Below are 20,595 nucleotides of genomic sequence, written 5' to 3'. Positions count from 1 at the left end.
ACCCTGTACAGTACTGTACTATAAATCCTAAAATAAAATTACAGTATGCAACAAGCTTAAACAAGTGGACAAATTTGTGTATATTTAGGAAATAACATTAGCTGTGATGGTAGATGTAGAGAAGAAATAAACAAGATTGAGACAAACAAAAACAACATTTAATAATCTGAAAAGACCCAATGAAAGGACATTAACTTCAGTATTAGTATTTCCGTGTGTGTTAAGGTTGCTTCTAATAAGGGGTAATAATATTCCACTTCATGCTCCTGAAAGGTAGGAGTTAGATGATATTTATTTTCAGCTACATGCAAAGCAATTAGTTGACCTCCTCTGCCCTCTAGAGCAGTGATTTTCAACCTTTTTCATCTCACGGCACAGTGAGCCAGGCACTAAAATGGTCGAGGCACACCATCAGTATTTAAGGATAGATTTGATCGGCGGATCTACACTACGGAATTAAGGAGAGAAATTAAAACTGCCATTTGGGCTTTTAATGAACAACACATTTGTTTACCTATTTATTGCATCATTGAAAAAAAGGAGTTTAATGCGCTCCATAAAAGTACCAGTAATGTCAAAACGTATCCAAATGCTATTTTTTAAAATGCTATCCAAATGCTATTTAAACTCCCGCGGCACACCTACGGATGCTTCGCGGCACAGCGACACATTGGTTGAAAATCGCTGCTCTAGAGTTTGGGAGAGGAAATACGTCATATTGTAGTGGATTCCTCCCCTACAAGCACCGAACCTTCTCGAATTCCCCAGCCTACGCCTCCAGCGCCGCCCACGGAGTGAGGGTCAACTATCTAACCCCGCCTTATAAGGCCTGACACCGCTGTGACCAGTCTCTTTCTACTCAGTGCCACCAGCAAGCAACACCTCCTCCTCCGCGCCAGCAGTGCAGCTGCCGCTCCCGCCAGCGACCTTGGCGTCCCTCAAGCCGCGTGCCCTCACTCTGGGCACCCTCACCACCCAGCTCTCTCTACTCAACGCTTATTACCATGCTACCTACCCAGCAACAAGCTACATTGTACATCCAATACAATATGTATACAGTGAGCACATTGTGAGTTTTCTTTCTCCATCCCGTCCTGAGTGTGAACCAATATCTCATACCCCCACAATATAAACTGCTATGCAAACTGTGCTTGACCTTGCTCACTCCCTGAAGGAACGACAACCTCAGCCACGTATAATGTCAATAACTGAGGCATGGTTGAATAGCTTAGTGAATAATTTGGGATTATACATTTGGGTGAATTTTTATATAATGTAAGGGTGCTATTACATGGTCAACAACCCTGAGAAACGAGTACGGTACTCTGATTGAAATTCCCACAGAATTAGAGGGAGTTGTATGGAAAAAAGGAGTGCCAAGAATGAATGGGTATGGACAGATAGAAATGTGTACTGTGACAGGGTTGATACTGTAGTACATGGTTAGAAAAAGAGAAACAATTATGTATACATTTACAGTACAGTACATAGAGGCGGAGTCATGGAGAGAATTGTTACACTGTGTTGGTTGAAAGGAATGAAATATAAATTACCAGTACAGTATTTGGTTAGATATACTGTGACCATTACTTTAGAGGCGAGATTAACAGATAATAAAGAATCATGTGGAAGGGAGGCTTAAGGTGAAAGAGATTTAGATAAGTGAAAGGCAACTTTTAAAGAAATGCTGAAGTTAAGGTCGGTCGGTGCAAATGGAACTAAAGGGAGAGGGGTTTAAGAGTGGGAAAAGTTAAAAAATACAGCTGATGTGTGTATAAAGCAGGAAGGAAAAACAAAAAGGGGGAACAGTAACACAAAGAAGTTATCAGTGCTCATTAATGTAAGGAGATGGGCATTTGAACACCACATGTAAGGATACTGTAATAAGGGGGGAGTACAAGAAGATTGGAGTTAAAAAGGTGAAAAATACAAAAGCTACAAATGGTAATGAGTGAGATTAGGAGGGTGTGTACCAGAAAAATGTTGCCAGTGAATGTGGACAAAGTTAAAATAGTGGAAATGAGACAAGAATAACAAAAGTTAGCTTGAATGGAGAAAGTGTAGTGTTGAAATAACTGTTGATACCAGGAAGTGTAAAGTTTGCAAATGGAATAATGAGAAGCAGAAAATAATACTACAGGTGGTTTGATAATTATATGGAGGAAGAGAACTATGGTAAGTTACAGGATGCAAAAACGGGAAAACTGTGTAGCTGACATTATTGTGTGCAGTATATGGATGTGAAACATAAATTCTAGATACAAGAGGATGGAGTAACTCGAAGAAAATGCTATACAGTATAATAAAATATGTAGAGCAAACAGGATACAATGTGATAAAATACAGATAAGATAGGGAAGTGAAAGCAGTATTAGAGAGCAGATTAGGACCTGTTTAGATGGAATGAAAATTTAGTGTGAGAACAGGAAATGGAAGATGAGAAAGTGTGTATAATTGAAAGCTCGACGGTAAGACCAAGAAGATGGAAGATTTGGGTGAAGGATGCACTGGAAGTGATGGGGAATGGACATTGTTAACACAAAAGTGAATGAGCAGAGAGCATTCTACTGTACAGTAAGTCCTCGTTTAACGTTGCCCCCGACAATGCTTCGTTATAACGTCGCTACTCTTTAGATACCCATGATTCGGACAACGTCTCGCCGATTCGGTATAACGTCGTCACGGACTACTTTGTACGGCGCATCACCCTTTCTCATCTTTGCGAACTACGCTTTCTTGCTGAGCGTCACAGCGTCCTCAATCTTTGTTAAGGTTTAAGTGTTTTTGCTCTCGATACCATACCGTAACCATTCTAAATGGCTTCACAATAGTCTGCAAGCAAGGAGGAGAAAACAGCAGCTGATGAGGAACCCCAGTCAGAGCGGGAGGAGGAGCCACCCTCCTCCTCTCCACTACCTACCACACACACTTGCTCCACCTCCGCCCATCAGTGAGTACATACAAATTTATTTAGTGTATTTATCTTTTATGATGTATAATATATACTATTTTCTAAAAAAATTCCATTGAATTTTTGTTTATGTAATGTATTTTATGGGGCAAAGGGAGGCTGGGGAACGTAACTCCCGTATTTTACCTATTTCTTATGGGGAAAATTAATTCCGTTAACATCAGGGTTTTCAGGAACGGAACCACGATGTTAAGCGAGGACTTACTGTATAGTGATTTTATTTTAAAAGGATATGGTGTTGATGGGTGATTTTGACTTTTGTGAATAAAATATCATAGGTCACATCTTTTATAACAATAAGATTTGTTGGGAAGTGTGTAAGTGACATAAGCTCAACACATAGAAAAATAAGCAATAAAAGAGAGACAATACAACAGTATGGTTTAGGGCCACATCAGCTCTTAAGAATAAAGAGATTAAAAAATTTCATGTCATATACCTTGTTAGGATATACCTCATAATAGCTGCCTGCAGATATATGACAAGTTTACAAAACAAGGTTAGGAAAACAATCAAATATTAAAATAATTAATTGTTTCGTGTTCCTATTTCGTTGAGAATAAAACATTGCTGATTGACAGATGGTGACCCAATACTAACTAAACAAAAAGGGTCCCACTTAATACAAAGATATTTCTTCTACCACCCTTAATAGTTTCCTATTCCACTTAAGAACACAAATCTATAAACCTTATTTCTGTCCCAAGTAAATGGAATGATGAAATGATGATCACCAATAAATCTTAATAAATAAGGAAGTTAAACTACACCTGATAATTAACTAACACAACCTCGACACATCTGAAGTTGACAAAATAAACACTAAAAACTGTGTATAATGTAAGCATTAATACTGTACTTCACTAATACAAAAGTATTCAATACTCATTAAAACATTATAATCCCTAAGTCCAATTATTTAGTTATTTGATCAGAAAATTATCTAAACAGTATTGAGTATCTTTTAAATCTATCATCACATATATGGCTTACACATTACAGTATATAAAATAATCAGGTAACTATTTCTATTAGCTATATTGCCACAGTAAACTATAAATATACTCACCTAAAACATTAGGCTAAATATTGTAGAGTATACTTAAAAGTCTCTCACCAACTTAGTAGTTGAGCTGGTAAACATATCAGTGCTGTATATAATAAAATCGAGAGTACGGAGTGCTGTCAACTTGAAAGCAGTACAATAAATCCCGAGTGAGGAATTGCAACAATAGAAGATGAAATTTACATGAAATTATAAAGATATAAATGGCTATACAAGTATGTTGCCCAATCACTTCTGAATGATATTGCAGAGAGTAAAGAATATTTTTGTACAAGTATCAAAAAATATAACCAAGAACTTTCTCTGTTATATTGATTTATCTATTTAATTTTTTTATTTATTTTTATTTTGTTTGCAAAATACTGTATAAGACCACTATACTTAATAAGTTTTATGGTTTGTCACATATGTCTTAGATAAAACAGAGCCAACATACTGTGAGGACTAATATGGAAATAAAAGATAAATAAGTTCTAAATACATACACAAGAGATAATTTGGGATGTACTGTACTGTAGTAGAAGCATTACAAATAATTACAGTAATGATAAGTTAAACTTTACAGCATTTTTCTCTCTCAATATAACAAAAGTGTTTACATGGTACAGTTATAGTCTTTTTCTATAAGCTTGGCAATAGTGTTGAGCTGTATGTGAGATGTGCCTTCATAAATTGTGCCAATCTTGCAGTCCCGGTAAAATTTCTCAACAGGATAATCCTTGGTAAAACCAACACCACCCATCAGCTCAATACATTTAGAGGTGACCCGTGTTGCTACCTCTGTATGGAAAGGACAATGGTAAATGGTATAAGAAGTTTAGTACCCTCACACATACAGTATATGATCATAATACATATAACTAAAAGACAAATTAATCAAGATTGTTAGAATACAGTAATCTTAAATTCTGTACAATGTACACTATCTATAATGATAATTAACATACATGTATTACAGTACCATGAAAAAGCAATACAGTATTCTTTAAATGTGAGAATTAGTTTACTCTCGGATTTCTAATCAAACTTTATCTGCTTCAAATAAAAGTATGGCAGGAAGTTGTAAGAGGGTGCAGGGTCAATAAAGATGCTCTTCTGGGTTTCTACACACATTCAGAGGTATATTCACTGGAATAATTTACTGTAATAAACATTTTCAATTACATTTTTGGTTTGGTCTCCAAACCAGCTTCCTAAATAATCATATAGGTGATTCTCTCTCTCTCTCTTTTTTATATGATACCATATAGCACCCATTTACAACAAACACAATGTAAATAGATAACTGTACAGTATAATTGAAAATAGTGTCACAAACTTAAAATGTTCATAAACTTTTCTCACTGTGTGTGGGTGGGTGGGAGCGAGTGACCAGAAGCACCCCAATTTCGTTCACATTGGCCACCCATTGGGGGGGGGGGGAGGGGCTGGCTGGCTACATGGATATACTTACCTATGACCAGATGCTTATTTGTAGGACTGGATGCATAGATATACCTGAGTTTAAAGAAGCAATATCCATGAGGTCATGTGCAGTGCAGTTTTGTTGCCAGTCTAATGACCTTGACAATCCTCTTCAAGGCAATGACTTTGGAAGCTCCACTTTTTTATTTAGGATTTAAAATTAATGCTTGTTGATGAAAGTGTTCCATAAATTTGGGATGTGACTAAATACTTTTACCGAACAGAAAAAACAATGAGAACCACCTTTGGTTTTCTATGCCAAATATTATGTGTAATTAGGCCTACAGTTTGGAGTCTCATTTTTAAAGAAATTTACCCAGTTTAAGGCTTGCCAAACTGAGAGAATTATATAGTATATATAGCAGTATGGACACAAAACCATAGCCGCTTCTAAGAGCCAACAGCAAAATGACCTTTAATGGAGCCAATTCTAATTCTTTTGCTAAAAAGTTCCCCAGAGTTTCAGAACTTAATGGTTCATGAATACCAAAGTCAGTCCAACTGAAACAGAATTTTTGATACAACTAAATCATCTATAAAGCCATGACACATTAATCTAAGCAAAAATTCTTCATTTCCAAAAGACGAGGATAATTGAGATATTCAAAATAAAGGGCAATCATTGTTGTTGGGAGATTTGCTGATACTGCTATCACAGTGTTGGGGTATGTGCCGGTTTGGCAATAGTGTATCGGCCCGCCAACGATCGGCAGTTAGTTCTGGCTCAGACGCCTCGCTGCGAGGACATGTCTGTCCCCTCTTGTCACCCTTGCCAATAAATGGAATATGGACACAGCCTTTAATTATCCCCAGGGTTGGCACTCTAACATACAGCTTATAAAAGATTTCTGAAGTACTGTATTTATAAGACACACTCATACTTCAACAGGGAAGACTGTATTTAGCTACAAATTTTTGAGTATTTTCCTCCAGTAAACACAGTTTTCTTAAAATAAGGGTAAAATCAAATTCAAAGTGTTCGTACTCACTCAGCTGTTATTGTTGTGATCCTTACTCGTACTAAATGTCCACACTAAAAACTCCAAAAACACGAAATGGCAACTGAATACAAGTCTTTGCTGGACGCCAATATGTGACATTATGCGCTATTGAGATACTAAATTACAAACGCATGGTATGGCTGTCAGTGTTACTCATCATCATCATCATCATAATTTAAGTTTTTTTAAAAAGTTACATGAAGTTTTTTAATAAAAATAATGAGATAAATGGTGCAGGTATGACATTAATAAACAGTAACACTTTTAAAAGTTTAGAAACAGTCAGTGCTTAGCTCTGAAGAATTGGGTGCTGTACAGATGCAAATTGTTACAGGTTATCATCATCAGTAGTTATAAATCCACCCTTTTTAATTACTTAAAAGTAATAATAATGTGTTTAAGTAAAAAATTGCATATTTTTAACTCTGGATTTGGGGTCGGTAGAATTTAGCCAACTGGAGACAGCAAATGCGGGATTCATTAGCCTACGGCAGAACGCAATTTCACACATAGGAAGTGGGGCGATTTTTTTTTAGCAATTTTTAAAGAAAAAAGTGCATCTTATATGCCACAAAATTCGGTTAACACTGCGTGCACTGCTGATGTGACAACAGAACTATTTAGCCTTTGGACTGAATGGCAAAGTTTATTTCCAAGACCTTATTTGTGGGCTATAGTTGCAGCAGGAAGGTATAAATAATTAATGGCATACCTGTAGTCCCAACCATCAGAGTCAATGTAAATGGGTTTCCTGGGTTTCAATCACACAGACTTTGAGGGATATTTCACAAGTGGTTTATGACAGTTATTAGGTTATAAAAGGAGTTAACAGCTTGGAGGCAAGAAAAAAAAAATAAATGTGCAAACTAAACAGTAGACCTGAGTTTATTTACTGGAAGGTTTAAGTCATGTGGTCTGACAACAGATTCACTCAAGTGACATTACTGGATCTGAGCTTGCATTCTTTATGAAGTACATTGGATCATAGTTGAAATTCAGCCCTCACTAATCAATGATTCGCCCAGGTCTGGAGCCTTATTGCAGCATTTTCACTAATGTGTCTTGAACAGTGCCCCTGCTCCAGCACTGCAATCAGCCTCCTGAATAAAACAGGCTCTACCAGAGTGCATTCAGTTTGTGAACATCCATTATCACTTGTCAAATGACCAATAAGCCATAAAAAGCCATCAATGGTAATATAGGTCACCCCGTTCTATTTGTCCCCACTTACATGTTGTGCAAGGTGAAGTGCAGAAGAATTACAGTGTCCAACAGGGAAGCCTGCAGAGTTCATGCTTTTTTTTTTTAACTTATACAATTAACTGTTGTGATTACCTGAGGTTGTGTTTGCAAATTACATGTAGCTAAGGAAGGATGAATGTAAATACCTGCACGGAGGAATTTCTGTACAGGTTCATCTGTTTATGGCAAAGTGAGGTAAATCCATAATAATGTCAAGTGCCAAGCATATGTGTGGGAGGGATATCTGGTCAGGTAGAGACGATGATGTAATGGTGACGACTGGGGACCAGTAGGAGGAGGTTTTGGGACATGCCAGAATGTAGTGAGGATTAACTGAGATCAATAGTGAATAGTGAACTGTACAAGTAATACTGAACAATACAGACTACAAACTAAGGAGCATAATATAACACTTTTAAATATCTAAGCCTTAGCCAAAATGAATGACACAACCTCTAATATAGCTGCTAACATTTCATATTCTTGTTGACAGTGTAATACTGTATAACCACTACTGTGACATACCTGAGCTGTACAGTTTAGCCATTGCTGCCTGTTTGATAAAGGGCTGCCCAGCCTCTTTTAATCTAGCAGAATTGTACACCAGCAACCGAGCAGCTTCAATTTCTGTTGCTAGATAAGCAACAGCATGCTGCATGGCCTATGGGAGAGAAAAGTTCACTTACCTAAAAATTTTGTAGATAACTTTACCAGAACATATGAAAAAATGAAAGACAATACAGTACAGTAAGATCTCATATTTCGCGTGATTTCATTTGGTGTTTTATTAATTTCTCGAGCACTACCAAATATAACTAAGTCTTATATTTGGCATAAAATATCGTGAGTTTCACAAGATCCAGCCAGCTGAACGCAGTAATATTTTATGTTGCAGCATAAGTATGTTTTTTGGTAACTGGCCAGCCGCACTCTCCCTCCCCCTGTGTGACGTCAGGGCATACAGGCGGCAGCCACACACTTCTCTTGAGTCAGTTTCATGACTGCCCGGATGAAATGTGTTGCCTTTATACTGTACCAGTATATGTGAAGAATACAGTAAATAAATATAATTATAACAAGTAAAATAAATAAATACTGGGTTGCCATTTAGCAAACATTTCACAGTACACGAGGTGGAACAGCCGGCCACCGTCTTGTATGACGTCACAGCCCTCATACCAGTTACTCCCGCGCCATCCTACCGACCGCCCGGGCTGCAATTGTGTGCTGTTTTTGGTGGTGCTAACACCTGTCTAGTCAAGATAATGGCCTCTACCTCTACTGGGGGCCCTACTGGTGCTGGTGGGACAGACCCACCTAAGCGGCCAAATAAGGAAAAGGAGAAGCAGGACTATCGTAAGGGGGTTAAGTTTGCCAAGTACTGTACTCGATGCAGGATAAGCAGCGTGTGATTAAGTTACTTGAAGAAGGCTTAAAACTTGTGAGATAAGAAAGATTACTGGTTTTCCAGAAAGCACAATCAGGTCAATAAAAGCAGAATTTGTATCATTTGGAGGTTATAAATGGGAAAATCAGAGGTTGATGTAGAGTGGCCAGTCTATATTGTTATTTTCCCATTAGTTTATGTATTTGCATTTGGCGAATTTGAATTTGGCGCAATTTTTTCAGTCTATATTACTTGCGAAATCCAAGATCTTACTGTATTGTACCTAATCAAAAATTTCCTATAAAAATCTAAAGCAAATCAAACAGACATTGGATAATACAGTACCTGAAAATCAAAGAGCCTCTTCCCAAATTGCTTACGCTGCAAAATGTATGGTACAGTGGCATCAAGGCATCCCTGTGCCAGGCCTACCATCTGGGCACCAATACCAATACGACCTTCATTGAGCATTTCAATGGCATATTTGTAACCTTGTCCAAACTGTCCAAGTATATTTTCTTCTGGGACCTGCAAATTGAATAGAGCAAGAATGTCAACACCTCACGTGCATTTAAATACTCATACAGTATACTGCACCATGTACTGTACTGTATTTAGCATTGCTAGTATATATATATATATATATATATATATATATATATATATATATATATATATATATATATATATATATATATATATATATATATATATATATATATATATATATATATATATATATATATACACAAATGAATCACTGTATATTGTAACACCACTGACATTTTTCCCTTTTTCTGGTGGAGCCCATAGCCAGGCATCTCTTGTAATAGAAAGCTCCTTGTTGGAGATGTCGGTATTCAGACATTCTCCCATACCATAGTCAGGGTTGATTTATTAATCCACTTGAACACACCAACCATCCTTCCCTCCCCATTAACACTGTCAGCCTCAAATGGGGAGACATGAAATTGTATTTTCAAGGGCAGATGATCTGATTAGAGCTAAGTCTAATGAATCAGGACCTGCCACCTTTATTTCTAGTTCGTCTTTATGTTGACTTCAGTTCCAGTTTACTAAGTTACTAACCAAATGGAGGAGAGAATCAGAGTTGCCTGGGTATGAGCTTTAAAAAAAAAAAAAAGAAAAAAAAATCCAGAATTAATCCTGTAGATTTAGTGCATAATACATGATTCAATTGGTCCATGTGTTAGGCCATAAAAGAAGCATAAATATTAATGCATACCTATGGATACATCCATAAAAGAAAACAGCAGAATATATACAATGCAAGTAGACAGTACACTAAAAGCAGGGAAATGTAAAGTCTGAAGTTTGTGGGTGAGTGGTCTGAATCAAGATGAATCTTCTCTAGCATTCATACTCAATGTGCTGCTTTGTGACTTACTGGGCATTTCTATTAAGACCACCCCACCACATCAGGGTTAAGGCCCTACCAGCAGATTCAACTGAGCATGTGGTGTTAGTATAAACAATTTACAAGGATTTGACAGGATGGTGTCTCTGCATCTCGAATGCAAATAACCCCCTGGACAAGGCATGCTCAGCTAGGTGGTGTTTTAGTTTGGAAATCCCACAGGTCACTTGTTGAATGATCTGTAGGCCATAAAAAATAGTAAGTGTAATTCCTTGATCTTATGAGATGACTGAAAAACTTTACTCCGAGCTACTTTAAAATGTCCTATAGGCATTCCCTGCTTTATGAAAGGGTTTCATTCCTGAAAAACCTTTTGTAAGCTGGATCACATTTTTCCATTATAAAAGCTAAGGTTTGTTCATGCAAAAATAAATACTCACTCAAATCATCTTAAAGTACCTCAAAATATGTTTTAATAACAATATTTTATGTACACAATGATGATAAGCCAAAAATAAACATAGCTAAGTGAAATATTTACAGTACTGTACAGTACAATAATAATTTTATACCACATGAGATTTGAAACAAAATGAACAGTATGAAAGGCTAAGCCAACATCTATAATAAATATATTACTGTATTAATACCTTGATTTCAATTCTAAAATTGGATATAATGCTCTAAAAAAAAAAAAAAAAGAAGCTTGACCCGATGAGTTACTGTATCATCCTAAATTCTTGCTGTTTAGTTTACATGATGCAAATGGGCCATCAGTCAGTTGACACTACAAGCGTGTTCTCTCATGTACTGCCGGCAATATTCACACTTCCAAACTTTTGTTCACTTCCAAATTTCACGCTTTCTTTTATAACTATAGGTTAAGCTGTTTTCTGACATTACTTACCACGACACTCTCAAAGTGTACTGTGCAAGTGTTGGAGGCTCGCAACCCCAACTTGTCCTCTTTCTTCCCAATACTGAGACCTGGGGTGCCTGCATCAACAAGGAAGCAGGTAATGCCTTTGTAGCCCTAAAAACACAAATTAAGTGCATTACTATAACTTATCTATAAATGACAAACTGAGGGAATGAAATGAGTGACCTCTGAGGATCTACCTCTATCAACCACCCCAGGCAATGTCTGCCTTTAGCAAAGGGTTTGACATACAGTATTTAACAGCAGGGAACAATTTCTATGGGAACATTGCAGCTTCTTCTCATGAGATATTGGTTTTTTTAACCTCTGATCCATCATATATCTTGAAGACTAGTGAAATATCAGGCTGGAGTTAAAACTTAGTTGTGTTTACATGTTCAGAACTAACTTCAGCCAAGTAAGGGATTTTTACTTTAACCACTTCAGTTCCTGTTAATTTACAACCCACAGAAAGGGAAGTGGGAGTGAAACCAGGTAATTCATATTGTGTACCGGTATGTCATGGATATGAGTGATGACTTTATGAGTTGGTTGGAGGGATGATGTCAAATAAATTAGCGAATGCCCCCTAAAAGGAAATATTGTACAGTATCCTGTACTTCCATATTGTTATTGGGTTGTGTATCTTCAGATGAACCTTTTACACACCTTATTGCCACTGCATCTATATAGTGCAAATACTTTTATCCCAAATTCTACAACTTAGAATACAAATTCATTCCAATGGGAACAGGAAGGGGATCCTTTACATACTGCTCCCAAGGCCAAGGAGGAGAAATGTATTGTCCTTTATATTGTATCCTAGTTCATATATTGTAGATCTTTTGAAATAAATTGTATCAATAATGTGTATGTACAGAATTTCCATTTATTCCTTAATAACATATATTCTCATGTTAATCCTGCAGAAGAAGAGGTATGGTGTGTTGAGCTGAACACAACACTTACACTGGTCTGAGTTGACAGTGGGAATATGTCAAGTACCACCTAACAAAGACTGGATGGTCAAGGGTGCTTTCATGTGGGTATCACACGTCAATCATTTCCTTGGCTATAAAATGTGATCTCATACTTAAGTATTCCATCTACAAGCAATTTGTACATCTAGTGAAAGTAAGAATTGTAAAGTCTAAGTTACCTTATAGAAACCATTTTCCTACTCTTATTCACATTGGCTTGACCTTGTAAAACACTCCATTAGAAAAATAATCACAAGTTCAGAAATTAGACAAAGGAAAACGGAAATTCATCTGATTACTCACAACAGCAGGGTTTGCATTAGCCATGACCAAGAACACACCAGAATGGGGAGCTGATGATATCCACATCTTGGAACCATTGATGACAAAATTGCTTCCATCCTTTATGGCTGTTGTTTTCATGGAAAAAGCATCTGAACCAGATTCTGCTTCAGAAAGACAGAAACTCCCTGTCTGAAAAATAAAATGATGGTCAATTAATGAATTAAGACCTATAGTATGAATAAACAAAAAGTCTCAGGCATGTTGCACCCTAGTCTTCTGCTGTGGGAAAATGTGAAGGGGATTACAGTAGTACTGGAGTTGCATTTCAGTAAAACTGAAAAAAATGAGTAGTCAAAAAAATGTGAGGGAGATTGACTGAGCAGAGTGGTTAAGAATTCATGAGAGGAGATGAGAAAGAGGACTGGCCACTTTTACAAGACATACCCGGTACTGGAAGAAGTTTGTAGAAAATAGTGTTTCCTATGTTTCCTCCTGAGTGCAGGGATAGTCTTGAACTGCCATATACCAAAGGAGATATGTAGTTGGAAGAGTACTTCAGGTAGTGGAAACAACAGAGGAAGTTCAAAAGTCACCCCTACTGACATTGCATTCATTAAACTGACCCAACTTATCCAAGCCACTTGAAGATATCCCCAATGGTTCACATATGATCTAAAAATGAAAATCACATGCTAACACAAAATCCCCTTAAACTTAAGAACATGAGTCATCATGTACAAACCTGCTAAAGTGCGGTATAGCTCAATGTGTTGGGTGAACGTTATGCAAAGAATAAGAAACACAGAAATGAAGAGATGTAGAAGTGAAGAAAGTGTTTTGTAAAGAGTGGAGCAGGGTTTGCTCAGGTAGAATAGACATACACTAAACCTCACTTAATTTGATATTTTTGGGGCTCTGAATTGATTGAATTAGTCTAAAATACAGAACTGTCCTCAACATACTAAAATTACAATTCTGGACTTCTGCCAAATTTGCCTCACAATTCAAGAGAAATTCAAAATTTTTAAGGGTCACGTGCTTTGGTGTTTGACTGAAAAGCAAGCAAAAACTTGTGTCAGTTTTATTATATTATCGTTATTGAGCTTACAAATAAGCTTTCAATGGGTCAATAATGTATTCTCCTTGAATCACTATGGTATATAAATTACTCCTAAAGTTCACATGAAGACAAGTACTGTACTGTAGAGAAGTCACTCACACCATCACCATAAACACAACACCTACTAGTCACTCACACCATCACCATAAACACAACACCTACTAGTCACTCACACCATCACCATAAACACAACACCATCACCCTAAACACAATCACTGAGCCATTTGCCTAATTGTCCAATATCTCATTTATTCTCATGTAATACCATTAATGAAAAATTATTATATTTTTAAATTTCACATGTAAAATTCTCAAATCTTTCAGAAAATAAATTATTTCATAAAGTAGATTTTTGGTTGACAGATACAGTACTTCACTGAACTGTACATTCATAATAAATTTTGTTAATGGCCACAATGGTGCTGGCCTCACTTCAGGGTGGGGGGACACAGGTCAACACAACAGTACAGGAACAGTTCACGAGCAGTGCCATGTGGGTTATTTCAAGACTTGGACTACACTACAGGTATTTTGATATTTTTCGCACCACAGTATCAGAAAATTTTACTGTAAATTGCATATCTAAATTTCTGTACATAATTAAAGATATTGAATTAGGTAATAGGTAGTAGGCAGCTACCAAACAGGGAGGTACTACCGCCTGGGAAGATATTGGAAGCATAATGTGTTGTCTAATGGTAGACCCTGCTGCCATATGGCATCATGAAAATTGTGACCAAGTCCCAGGTTGCTGATCTGACTTTCTGCCTCATTTACACACAATTGCAGGGTCTCAATTGTTTCTCTTACTATTGACAACACAACATACATACTGTATATTGTTTCTCACTTTTAATTTTTGTATTTTTTATGGTTTTTTATTATTATTGTTATTACAGTGTTGCTATTATTATTATTATTATCATTATTATTATTTTAATATTTTCTTTTAAATTTTGTATGTTTTATTATAAATTATATTTACTATGAATTATTATTATTATTATTACTGTATTATTATTATAAAATTTTCGCCCCCCAGGCCCCGATGTGGATCAGTGACCTGTACCCGGGTGGGCTAATTCCCGTAAAAAAAAAAGAAAAAAGCCCCAAATACCAAATTGTGAATATTAAACTACAGTAGTGAGTTTCATTGCACTGAGAAGATGGGAATGAAACATTAGTCAAAATACCTGTAGCATAATTCAAAGGTAGATGGTGAGAGGGAGGATTAAAAAGATAATGGAAGGGTGGGGTTAAGGATGCACTAGATGCAGTATATATTAACACTGTAAATGGGAATTATTTTGCAAACTGGAAGAATAACAGAATATGGCAATGTAATGTGTTACAATGCATAAGCTTAAGAACAGGTATACAGTACCAGGAATTAATTTTGTTATCTACAGTATGTTATTCTTACTGAAGAAAGTACAGTTCTTAAATAGCATAATTTTAATAGTTAATACAGTACACTTCTTTTTTATATAACTTACATATTCTGTTGCAAGCTTTGGCAGGTACATGTTTTTTTGTTCTTCTGTGCCCAATTTACGGAACAAAGTGTTCACCAATGTGTTCTGGATATCACACATAACGCTTACTGAAGCATCCACTTTTGCAAGTTCTTCAACAACCAAGTTTGCCACAAAAAATGTTGATCCGCAACCACCATACTTTTCTTCTATCTCAACAGCCATGAACTGTAATAAGAGAAAAAGACATATTAAGAGATATGTATTTTGTAAACTATTTATAGTACACTCCAATCCATAAATCCCCATTTACAACTGATGTAGTAACTGTAGAAAATTTTCCACTCATGACTATGAGTACTTTGAAAGACTGGCGCAGCATTGCTGCTTCAAACGGTCAGCTGTCAGCAATAATGCTGGAAAACGTTTCTAATAGGCTACTTAATTTATTTTAACGCTTATTATGGAAAAAATAAAGTTATATAGGAGCAAACACAACTATGCAGAATTTTTTTCCTTAATCTGTTTAAGTTACTTAATCAAAACAACATAAGTAGAATTGACGTAACTTGGAGACTTACTGTGCTCTCCCCCCTCCCTTGAATCCTAGTCATATAGAAACACTTACGTTAAGCAGAATGTTCCAAAGGAAAAAAAGAGACATCAGTTTCTTACCTAGTGAAGAACACTTGCCTCCTACATGTGAAAGTACAGGTATCCATGCACAATTGAAAACCCTATTGTAAATTAAATTGTATTTTTCCATTGATTATTATTATAAATTGGGAGATGCATTTCCTTAAAGAAAAAGAAAAAAACAGAATAAAATAGTACAGGTATTTCACAACACAAAGGCTGGTATGCACAAAAATTGGAAATTCAGTGCAGTAAACCCTTGCCAACTCAGACTAATTGAGGAAAAGGGCAACCCAAGAAGGTCAATTTTCTGAGTAGGCCTGAGTCTGACCTAGGTCTGAAATCCGAGGGCAATTAAGTCTGAGATAGGAGGATGAGTCCAAGTCCAACCTAGGTTTGAGAATCTAAGGGCAATAGTCTGAGATAAAAGGCAAAGTCCATATCTAGTATCTTGAGAGATTTTAACATGGAGAATTAATAAATTGTTTAAGAAAAAAAACATAAAACAATCAATAAATAAATCTAGCCTTAAAGTTATGACGATGCGCATTTATAGTGAGACCGATGATTGATGCGATTTACTTGACCTTGACAACATAGCTACAGATCCACATCATCTCCATAGCATCCACATTATCTCCACTACATAATATATTCCCATCTCTCCACTACACATACACAAAATTTTCACTACAAATCCACAGCATATCCACTACACAACCTGGGAGACCACCCATACCATGTATGTATGTATGTATGATGGGACTCGGGAGCTGTCAAGAATCTTAGGGATGCTTCTAGAAAATTCAGGAAAGTTCTAAAATCGTAAGGGGGGACTTATGATTGTCCAAGTTTGCCCATCGATTTTGGATATTCTCCGAAATGTATAAAAAGGTGTTGGTGGCTAACTCAGTCCAAGTATCATGGGGTCTGAGTTGGCAAGGGTTTAATGTGTACAGTACAGTATACCCTGTATAGGCAACAATTAATGAAAAACAACTGTTATTTGTTTCTTAGTTGTCACACTTGACTGGAATAGTCCTTAACCCCTTCACTATGAGATGCCACTTTTAATATTTTGTTTGACTAGTGCCAGATGATTTAATTCAGCAAAAAGGGGACCCCGCACACAAGAGAACAAACTCTACTGATGGCTGTCATCTTTTTGCCAGCCCCAATGCACCCTATTTCCTCCAACATAACATCTAAAGTGATGGTTATGCAGGGATCTTACTACTACAGGTATTGCTGCAGCTCATTTCACTTACTGGTCACTTTCCTGACATCTGTAAATTGGATATATTGGTTGGAAAATGCAATTGCAGGAGAGTCCTGCCGAGACATGGAGCTGAATTTGAAAGATTCCGTTGGCTTGTAAATAATGTCATTACAATAAGTGCTAGCCAGTCAGACTGTTTGGATCATAGGTAATATTTCTTCACTTTAGATATACAGTAATGAGTAAATGCATGTTTTTCACCTCCCCCAAAATATTAACAGGTATAGTACTGTACTGTAAAACTAAAAAAATATTGTAAAATAAAAATACAGTCCAGTATCATAAATAGTTATCATAAAATGAGGGATATCTGTATCATGATTTATAAAATAACAATACTGTACCTGTAATATTGAAATAATTATAATCACGCACAGAAAATTGCAGAGGAAGAAGAGAGTAAAAATGTAGAAGAACCAGCACCCCCCAAAGATTTTCAGTGAAACAAATGGCAGAGGCATTTGCTACAATTAATAAGGGGATGCAAATGTTTGAAGAAATGGATCAAAATGTTGAGCGTTTGCAAAATTTGACAGAATGATCCAAGATGCACTTCCTTGCTACAGGGAGATTTACAATGAAAAGACAAGGCAAACTGTGCAGTCTAAATTGGACAAATATTTTAAGAAGTCCCCCATTGCAGTCTCCTCACGCCCCACCAGTACTGCCTCTTCACTCCCTAAAGATGATCCAATACCTTCAACAAGCTAGTTTCCCCTGTATGTTAACCCGTCTGAAGAAAGCGACAGTGATGACCCACCTAGCCCTGTCTCCTCCTCTGCTTCATCCAGTTAATGTAGTCTCCATGTATAATTAAAAAATTATTGGGGCCCCGTGTGCATTCAGCTGACTACATCAAAGGTAAGTGCACAGTAACACTGCATTCATTCTTCAATATTGATTACTTTTACTGTACTGTATTTCACTTTAGATTTTCTATGTATTATTTTTTGCATTTTCGACTTTCGAACAATTCGACTTACGACCTGGATTTGAACCACACTATTCTTTTGCCCTAAAGCTTAACTCACCCCATTGTCAAACATGCCCTTGCGAACTGACTCATCAATATTACTTTCAGCGTCCATCTTGCTGACAAGTGGAGCAATCTTCTCACTTGCAAATTTGGACACTGTAAAGATAAAGACGTTTGGAGTTAGTGATTTCAAAAAAGAAAGATTGCATCATGAAATCCCACTTTATCATCATGAAGCAAGCATATGGTTTGTCATTTACAAATTACCCTGTACTATAATCTGCATGCACGACAGAGTCTCGGATATATCGATAGGTTGCTACCAAAGCAACCATCTTTCCAACTGTGTCTAGATCTTTCATTTCTAAAAGAAAATGACCTTTTTAATCACATAGTTCTTCCAATTTAAAAGAAAAAATCAAGTCCCCCCACCATGCAAAACAATTTGGAATACTCATTTAACTTATGTCTTTGTCACAGAAAAAGAGGCAAATAGATCCAGATCTGGCCACTCCATTCCACACTAAAGGAAGGAGAGTGGGAAACTGAACAATCTGCTTTCCTCTTGATCATAAAATGGGATTCAAGTTTCAATTCCCCTGTTTATGATCAAGAGGTTCCACAGGTGGTTCATGATTCAAAGAAGCCAGTGATTATGAAAAACAAACAAACAAAAAACTATCCCAGCATAATGCAAAATGCTCTTTCCATGAGCCAACTGAGAAGACTCTCAGATAAACAAAAGATATGAACTCTCTGAGGTCATCAGCCTGAGACAAAAGCTTCAGGTTTTGCTTTAAGAGTGAACACAGATTATAGTTAAAAAATTTTAAAATTTTATACATGATGTACATAAATTGTACTGTACAGTAAAGAATACATGAGACAGTGAGAGTAGTGTTATCTTTGCTAGTTCTACAATTGGGAAATATTAAATTTGGGGGTGCTGTATCAATTTTGGCTTAGAATTTAATGTTAGACTGAAAACTAACACAGTTTAAAAAAGGCTTAAGGTCCTTTCAGGCCTTAACCCCATTAAGAGGTGGGAAGGTTTCAGGCAGCCTCATTTCAGGCTTGATAATAATATAGAATTTTAACAACAATCCTTCATTTATGGCCTGTTGCCCTTCGCTTGGCCTCTCAACTACTGTATATGAAGCGAACATAATTGGGAGGTGGAAAATAAAGCCTACAGTATACAGTACTGTATTCAAATAAGGGACAAGAAATTTCCTAACTCCACATTTCACATATGTATGAGCTGAGGACCAGGCACTTCTGTATGAGATTAGTAAAACAGATCTTGTACAGTATATTAAAATCGGTTCCTTTCTATTGATTTAATCAAACATTCCAAATACTGTACAGCAATACATAAAATATTGACAAGATTCTTTTGGAAAATCTCACCTGTTTCTTTCATCATCATTTCATCCTCTGACAAAAGTGTCAGCGGTGCAGGCCTGAATCCCATGGCTCTGTCAATTTGTGGAGCCACCTGATGGTTACATAATCTAGTCCCAGCTCTTGTACAAAGCAGCCGGGAATTCAGGTATCGACGACTAGCACAAGCCTGTAGATGAGAAGATATTGAGACAAACAAAAACTATCTTGGTCTTATAATGTTTATTTAAAGCTATTATGTCTAAACATAACATACATGTTGTATGTACATGTATTCAACATGAGAAGAGACAAGGCCCAAGCAGGGGTTTGTAACAAGTGTACGAAATAATGTGCTGACCCTGAAATCTTATTTTTAATTGAGCCTGAATTAGGTGACTGTAGGCCTACAGAGTGAAAGCCAGGTTTCAAGGAACTTAAAAGCTGGAATGGTTTACCTGAGTGGGCTAGTGAATGTGGAGACGGTGGAAAAGTTTGAAGCAAAATTAGATAAATACTGGAAAAATCAACAAGTATATAATTTTAGGGCACAATTATCCGCCACACACAGCCACCGTCTGAGTAGAGAAGAGGCTATTGAGCTGGAGTCACAGGCGTGAGCCTCTTCCAGAAGATCATCTGTGAGTATCTGTGAGTATTGCTTATTTATACTAGTAGGTTACCTAAGTCGAAAATAATCTTTTTTTTCAGCCAGAATAAATACTGTACATTATTTTTAACCTATTTACAAGTCATATAAAAAGTTATTTACAGCTATGTATATTTATCATGTAAAGGGTCACAAATATACCGATACATTTTTACACGTCATGACTTACACCCAGAGAAAAAATAGGAAATCTTACCAGCCCAGTCCTCACCACTCCACCAGCAGCCGCCATGTTTACAACACTGCAGGGCTGACAGTCTTTATCAGCTGATCCAAGTAACACATTTAACAAAAAGTGTTTAAACTTAAACGGTACATAACAAAATTATAAAATTATGTATAATTTATCTAAATCTAAAGTTA

At 36.6% G+C, this 20,595-nt stretch overlaps 1 protein-coding gene across 2 annotated transcripts; it reads right to left on the bottom strand.

The window, feature by feature from the left end:
* Positions 1 to 3,488: 3,488 nt before the first annotated feature.
* On the bottom strand, positions 3,489 to 20,474 carry LOC121864223 (short/branched chain specific acyl-CoA dehydrogenase, mitochondrial-like). Of its 2 annotated transcripts, none has more exons than XM_042363268.1 (9): positions 20,429 to 20,474; positions 19,590 to 19,752; positions 18,235 to 18,335; positions 15,310 to 15,516; positions 12,712 to 12,882; positions 11,417 to 11,542; positions 9,477 to 9,659; positions 8,270 to 8,405; positions 3,489 to 4,817 (listed from the first exon to the last, which is right to left on the bottom strand). In XM_042363268.1, exons 1-9 carry the CDS (start codon positions 20,462 to 20,464, stop codon positions 4,633 to 4,635), a joined length of 1,308 nt encoding a protein of 435 aa, XP_042219202.1. In that variant the 5' UTR covers positions 20,465 to 20,474; the 3' UTR covers positions 3,489 to 4,632. The 2 variants fall into 2 exon arrangements, with proteins under 2 accessions (XP_042219202.1, XP_042219201.1); XM_042363267.1 differs by having other exon boundaries at positions 20,402 to 20,468.
* Positions 20,475 to 20,595: the final 121 nt, after the last annotated feature.

Source organism: Homarus americanus, unplaced genomic scaffold (genome assembly GCF_018991925.1).
Source record: "Homarus americanus isolate GMGI-L3 unplaced genomic scaffold, GMGI_Hamer_2.0 scaffold26351, whole genome shotgun sequence".
NCBI classification, from domain to species: Eukaryota; Metazoa; Arthropoda; class Malacostraca; order Decapoda; family Nephropidae; genus Homarus; species Homarus americanus.
Note: the sequence above shows the minus strand (reverse complement) of the source record. Positions and strands in the feature narration are given on the sequence as shown.

Coding starts and splice junctions, on each gene's coding strand:
- LOC121864223 (XM_042363267.1), bottom strand. CDS start 20,464: ATGGCGGCTGCTGGTGGAGTGGTGAGGACTGGGCTGGTAAGATTTCCT. Junction 18,336..19,589: donor AATGATGATGAAAGAAACAG/GTGAGATTTTCC, acceptor TTATCTTTACAG/TGTCCAAATTTGCAAGTGAG. Junction 4,818..8,269: donor GGCTAAACTGTACAGCTCAG/GTATGTCACAGT, acceptor CTTTCCATACAG/AGGTAGCAACACGGGTCACC.